The sequence below is a fragment of the Nicotiana attenuata genome, chromosome 5 (genome assembly GCF_001879085.1).
Source record: "Nicotiana attenuata strain UT chromosome 5, NIATTr2, whole genome shotgun sequence".
NCBI classification, from domain to species: domain Eukaryota; kingdom Viridiplantae; phylum Streptophyta; class Magnoliopsida; order Solanales; family Solanaceae; genus Nicotiana; species Nicotiana attenuata.
Genome location: NC_031993.1, coordinates 11,443,912 through 11,451,027, shown reverse-complemented (window position 1 = coordinate 11,451,027; position 7,116 = coordinate 11,443,912). Strand labels below are relative to the sequence as shown.

The window sequence follows — 7,116 nt, the reverse complement described above, 5'->3', positions numbered from 1 at the left end:
AATACTTATAGCTTCACCACGATCCGTGTTAATCAACGTCGGATATGTTGTAGTGTCTGGTAATAGTACTGTGACGAAAAGAAATCAAGATCATGATTCGGGTGTGTTTGGTAGGATGGAGAACGAAACCTCCTTTTAACTATCCAACACTAAAAATTTAAACTATTTCAAATACATGGGAAGAAAAACCTTGAGCAAACAAAAGTCTGTTTTTTCCCTTTTAATGAAAAATATTTTTTCAAGGAGAATAGTTGCTTAGTGTTTGGATACCAAACAACGATTTATTTTTTGAAAACTATTTTTCAAAGAACGTTCTCGTTCATACCAAACGCACAATTAAGGGTCCAAAATATACAAGTTACAGAATGAAGAAGAAGAAGAAAAAGGCCAGGGTCAATACTCTGAGTTCGACTTCTCATAAAAGAACTTGAACTTTCCATTAGGTTTGACTCTAGGTTAATTCCAGTTCCAACAAGATACTCGCTAAGCTAATAAGACTAGGGCTCGTTTGGTACAAGAGACAAGAAATAATCAAAATTAAATTTAAGATGTTAAAATCGCGATATAATTAATCCCGGGATTATTTACCCCCGGATTATAGTATTATTCCCTATGGAAGGGTGGGATAACTACTCCTGGGATAAATAAATGGGATAACTTGTATCCCAACCAAACGACCCATAAGTCTTCATCTGTATTCTGTTTGAGTGCAACTGTAACAAATTTGTCACTGACGTTTGCAATAATTCAACGTCTCTACTAGGAAAAATCACATGTCAAATCAAAATGGTTATTCATCACAGCTTACAAGTTAGAATTTATGCGAAGTTTGCAAAATTTTCAAAAACTATAACGTACAAAGTGGCAGCAAAATCTCTACTTTGGTCAAGAGAAAACAACCTGAAGATAAAAATTACTATGACAAGCATCTTGGCTTTTGAACTTCGCGAATGATGACATGCATCAACAAGAAGCTCGAGCAGCAAGCAAAGTGCTGTATATCCAAATACGAAATAATACAAAATAAGATCCTCATTTCACAAGTTTCCTCAAGACTGCTTCAGCTCGTTGCTCAAATTTAGGTAGCACCCAGTCATGCTGAATAATATCTAATCCGTCCTTTTCTGCTCCCAAGCTCTGCGGAAGAAAATTAACATCTGTAAAGCAAGATATAATAGGAGGAGAAGTGCAATTTGTTCACAAAACAGACAGTATCATATAATTATTTTCTTGCTCCTGCTTAGGCCGAGTGATTTCAAATAGCTATCAGCCTAATACCATTACCCAAGGTGCTACTCAGTGGAAACTAGACATATAAGGATACTCTTCCCTTTAAAAACTTGTCTGGTATTGACTCGATACCCTTCCCTTTAAAGACTTGTGAATAATGATGAATTCAAGCTAACAAGACCCCTCCCCCCTTTCCTTCTCCATCGACCAACTATTTCCTTTACTACTTTTTCGACTTTCTAGAAGCAACCACCTTTAATCAAAAGGAAACTAGTTTCAGGGTGGCAGGAAAATGCAAGGGAAAAGCTAAGGACAAAGAAGGCTGGTATGAACTAAATATTTCTTGGTGCCAAAGGGAATTCTTTAAGAACCAAGCACAAATGCTAACATTTAAAGGTGAAAAGACTAGTGTTAGTTTGCCTTGATTAACATAATGTTTGCAGAAATCAAAGGAGAATTTTGATTATAAGCATGTAGCCTAAGAGAATTTTACCTTGCTGGGGTCAAAACCAAATCCGCTCATCTGCATCATACGTTGAGTATCATCGGTTGCTGCAGCAAATACAGATATAAATAATTTGAATTGGGAAAATCCCAAGTAACTGAATAGTTCTCTAAAATTATGCTCTTCAATATATTCAAAAAGAGAAATCTTTGCCCACAGCTTGATACCTACTTAAAGAAAAGAAACTACACAAACGTCTAAAAAAACTACTGACCATTTTCTTCTCCAAGAATGAGACTGAACAATCCCCTTAATCCAAACAGATTGAGGAAATACCTGAGCAGTTTCATAGCAAGTATTAGATACAAGTAGCTGCCTATTACAGAAACTAACTTAAAAAGCATTAGTTCTTTGGAAGATTAACATTAGTGCTAATGTTTACCATGAGCGACTGCTGACATAACTGACATCAACTGTGCTTAGATCAATGCCATTTTGCAACATGGCCCTGAACCTCTGAGTTAATGGAAAAGGTATCTTCGCTGAAGTATGAGACACCCAAATTTACGTGAGTTAGTATAAGGAAGAAAACATAATATAAAGCTTCACGAACTTCAAAGCTTAATGTACCTACACCCTTAAGCACTATAACAAGATAAAAGTGCACTCTGCAACCAAGATTTTACAATGAAAAGAAAATAAGGAATTCAAATCTTAGGAAAAGGAATACCTGCTACAAACCCAGAGAAGAAGAAGTTGACCCAGGCAAATGTAAGAGTCTGGCAAGATGGAGAATATGCAAGAAATTAGTCAGATCCACAAACTAAGATATCTTCAATAATCAATCGATTATGGTGAAAACATGATACCTGAGGAATTATCATCGACAAGTTCTTCTTCATCATATCCATAGCCATGTTTGGGTCTGAGAACATTTGTGCCTGTGGATTCTGAGCTTGGCCCTTGGGAACATGTAGTAACCCGTTTTCCTGCATTGTCACGCGTAATATTTGTTAACTATTTGTTTCTAAGCAACCTGAGACTTTCCACTAATGGATTCACACTAAAATACATGTTCTTACAGCTGGTACCATCTAATCCCTGACAAGTTATATTCTCAGGTTTTATTCAAAAAACACCCTATATACCGACCTACTTAGTTATTCAAAAAACAAAAGTTCCATATTTCAATAGCCATCTTCCAATTATCACTCTAATTCTATCATTTTTCGCAACAAAAATTTTACTTTTATCCTTAAGTATCTTATCATAATTCTTAGCAGTAATTAGCTAGTGTTCGATAGTAATCCAACTATTTGACCTCCCTGTTGTATAACTTTTCTGCATCATAACTACTGGGCTACCAAGAGACAAGTGTAGTAAAGTAAGCCTAAAACAGTCAATCAAAAAAGAAAAGGCCGAATCATGTCCAAACTGGCAGTTTTAACCTGTTCTGATGCTCCCTCTGTCCCGTAAAAAGATAATCTTATACTTCTATAGTCTCATGTGGTCTTTCCCAAAATGATGTCCATGCTCCTCAACTTATAGTATCATGTGGTCTTTCCCACTATTATCCCGACAACATCTCTAACTTATAAAAGGTGGACTTTATAACAAGTTTTTAATCAGTTTCCTTCAGGAAACACTACAATTCAAGCTTAACTCTTGATTTAGACACAAGCCAAACTACAACAATCAGATTAGGAGAAAGAGTGTGTTGAGTATCACATCTATGCATTTAAGAGGGTGTTGTAATATATGTAATAGCCAAAAAAAATCAGTGTGAACTTATCATCGTCAACCCCATAGCCCAGAAACCCAAAGGGCACCTGGATACTTTCCCCAACCATCTTGCTCCAGTTTTTACCAGCATCCTCCTTTACTACTCTCTTCAGATTTCTGTCTCTCTGTCTCTTCCCACGCCCTCGTCTTCAATAAGTTATCAAAGTTTCAAATCATCTAACTAATCATCACCTTTAAAGTTTTCTTTTCACCCATCAATTATCTCTGACACCTCACCACCGTTATATCTTTGATCTAATCATATTTTCTTCATCATAAGAAAAAATACCTATCAACTTTTTATTCCTTCGAGTTTAATTATGAAATCCAACTGCTCATACAGTAAAGCATACTAGAAATTAAGCATCAATCACATTAAAAAGTAACTAGATACATTATTAATCTCACATACTTCAATCAAAGCAAGTTCTACGCACCGACGGCGTAAAATATATTTACACAATCAAGTCATTTAAAAGGTAATTTTAGTAAATCTATTTAATACCATTGGTTTGTTACCTAGACTAAATGGAAAGCAATATGCTATAACAGGTTAAATTATTCAGTTCATTATTCTGTCAGCATATATAACTTAAATCCAATATCAATATAAAAGAGCCACCAAACCTCATTGCTGTAATAAACTTTCCTCGCTCGAAACGATTTAGCTGGAATATAATTAGCCCCAGCTCTCAAATTCCTTGCCCTAATTATCACTTGCCTGAAATTAAAATCCTCGAAATCAAAATTCATAATAAATTAACATAATTACTTAAAACCTAATAAAAAGAGGACAGAAACTAACCCTTCTTTGATGATTTTAGGATCAGGGACTTGAGTAGAAGAACGCATAAGCTTTGAGACAAAGTAACGGAGGATTCCAATTAGGACCATAACCACTGAGAGTGGGATTAATACCCAGTCTCTAATTGCTGTATCCAATACCAAATCTTCTGCCATTTTTGAATCTGGTGCTTGTGATTGGAATCGGAATTCCGCTTTGGATCTTTCTTTCCTCAGCTACTTTGGTTTTGTAGTGAGATAGCAGTAGGAGAGATGTTTTGTTGTTGTTCGTATTGGGCTGCTTTTTTGGATTCAGGAAACCTTAATGGGCCATAGTTTGACATACAGTGTCCCATGCCCGGTAAAGTCGGAGCAAGTGCACTAATAGCCTTTTTAGCACCACTATTTATAAAATAGCCGGGTTTACAAAAGTTCTAAAATTTAGTCATCTCTTCAAATTTCGACTGTCATGTTTGAGTTTGAACTGCAAGAGCCTAAACTTCAGATCTTTAAGCAGTGCCGGCTCAATGCACAAGTGCTTTAGGCCCCAAATTTGAGGGGTCCCATTTTCCATAAGTACCAGTATTAGGACTGTGTTTATAGGTGCTTTTTTATTTAAAATTATTACATTAAAATAAAAAGTACACAAATTTGATAAAAAAGAAAAGACAATTTGTGGTTAATATAACTTGCGTGAATTATGAGGTAAATAAGGTAACGAAATCAACACCTTTACCTTGTGTGAATGTAGACTTTGTTTTGGGTTACATTTAACTTAGTCACTAAGATATATATAAATTCTGCTTCTTGTGTATACGGTCAAAATCATGTGTTCCCAATTTTGTAGGTTCGAGGAGTCGCATCGAGAATAAGTTCAATATGGACCGAGCTCGAGCTTGAAGGCAGAATACGAGACTCGAAGATCTAAGTGCTCGAGGAACATCGGAGCCGAGTATGATCAACCTCGAGATAATACCGTTATGGTTTTATAACAGAAAGAGCGAGATTCCCGCGAGGGCCCTAAGATCACGGCGTAAATTCCGGAATAGATTTGTACAAGTTAGTACGGATTTGTACTAGGCGGTTAGAGAGTTGTCCCACTAAGATTCCTTTCTGAAAACAGAAATGTACCTTATTTAGGGGTCCTCTACTATATAAAGGAGACACCAATCATTTGTATGGATCATCAATCATTGGCAAAAGAATATACTCTCTTACTTTCTTGCTCATTACTCATCAGAATTGTATCTTAACTTTATTGTTTTTACTTTACTGTTCTTGTTGACCTACCTCGAGCCCATCATAGCTCGAGATCAAGATTTGCTTAAAAACTGGTTTGATTCAACTCACTTCTTTAATTTATACGTTAGATTTCTTGGTTATTAATTAGTATTGAATTAAATCGCGTATCTTTAAAACCACAAACAGGTTTAATTGTTACTTGTATTTCGAGGTAAACAGTTTGGCGCCCACCGTGGGCTAAAGATAATAGTGGTTATTTCAGTACTGATTCTGATAACGCACGTTATTTTCACACTTGTTCTTGTCAAGAATTTTTGTTCTCGGGTTAAAACATGTCAAACTCACAAAACGCACCCGTACACGGGGATGATGGTCTTGGATTTCATGGGGAAAACAACAATGTAGTTGCTCCAGGAGCCGGTGTACCACCGATTAACCCTGGGGAAGTGCCAAATGTGGAACCAGTCGATGTTAGTTCACACATTGCTTTGAATACGGATTTAGGCGCAGACCCCGGAGGCAGTGCACGCAGGGAAGTCCGATCTGGTGGCCAAGGAACACAGGGTATAGAATATGGGGGAGTTAGCCTCCAAGTAATATTCGAGATGCTACAAGCTCAACAGATTGCTATCGCTCAGCTTCAAGGTCAGCATAAAAATCCAAGTGTGGTCGAACCAGAAATCACTCGCCATACTGAGTCGGTGCAAAAAGATCAAACGGTAATGGCTCGGGGACTGATCCCACGATTATGAGGATGCTCGAGGAGATCACCAAAAGAATCGAGTTGGGGGAGAAAAAGCTAGAGGATAATGACAAAAAAGTGGAGACGTATAACTCTCGTGTTGATCAAATACCGGGGGCACCCCCGGTCTTGGAAGGATTGGATACCAAAAAATTTGTGCAAAAGTCGTTCCCCCCAAGTGCGGCTCCGAAGCCTATCCCTAAGAAATTCCGTATGCCAGATATACCTAAGTACAACGGGACGAGCGATCCTAATGAACACATCACCTCGTACACATGCGGGATTAAAGGAAACGACTTAAATGATGACAAGATCGAGTCGGTTTTTTTGAAAAAATTTGGGGAAACTTTGTCGATAGGAGCAATGATTTGGTATCACAACTTGCCACCGAACTCCATCTATTCGTTTGCTATGTTAGCAGACGCCTTCGTAAAGGCACACGCCGGGGCTATAAAGGTTGCGACAAGGAAATCGCACGTTTTCAAGATAAGACAGAGGGGTGATGAAATGCTTAGGAAGTTCATATCCCGATTTCAAATGGAGCGAATGGAATTACCACCGGTCTCGGATGATTGGGTCGTGCAAGCTTTTACACAGGGGTTGAACGAGCGGAGTTCGATCGCTTCACGACAGTTGAAGTAAAATCTGATCGAGTATCCAGCTGTGACTTGGGCAGATGTACATATCGTTACCAATCGAAGATCAGGGTCGAGGACGACCAGCTAGGGGCCCCTTCGGGTTCAGTTCATCCAAATAGATTGGCAGTTAAGGCCTCGAGGGATACAGACAGGGAACCAACATCGAATAGGGAACAGTATCAGCCATATGTCGCAGATCGAAGAAACAACGGTTCGGGGCGCAATCCTCCTCGGAATGACGAAGAAATGATCGA

The 7,116-nt window shown here is 38.0% G+C and overlaps 1 protein-coding gene across 1 annotated transcript; it reads right to left on the bottom strand.

Moving 5' to 3' along the window:
* LOC109225305 (ER membrane protein complex subunit 3) lies at positions 747-4,508 on the bottom strand. Its single transcript, XM_019389925.1, has 8 exons — positions 4,263-4,508; positions 4,085-4,178; positions 2,545-2,664; positions 2,406-2,454; positions 2,118-2,217; positions 1,950-2,011; positions 1,724-1,782; positions 747-1,137 (listed from the first exon to the last, which is right to left on the bottom strand). Exons 1-8 carry the CDS (start codon positions 4,415-4,417, stop codon positions 1,033-1,035), a joined length of 744 nt encoding a protein of 247 aa, XP_019245470.1. The 5' UTR covers positions 4,418-4,508; the 3' UTR covers positions 747-1,032.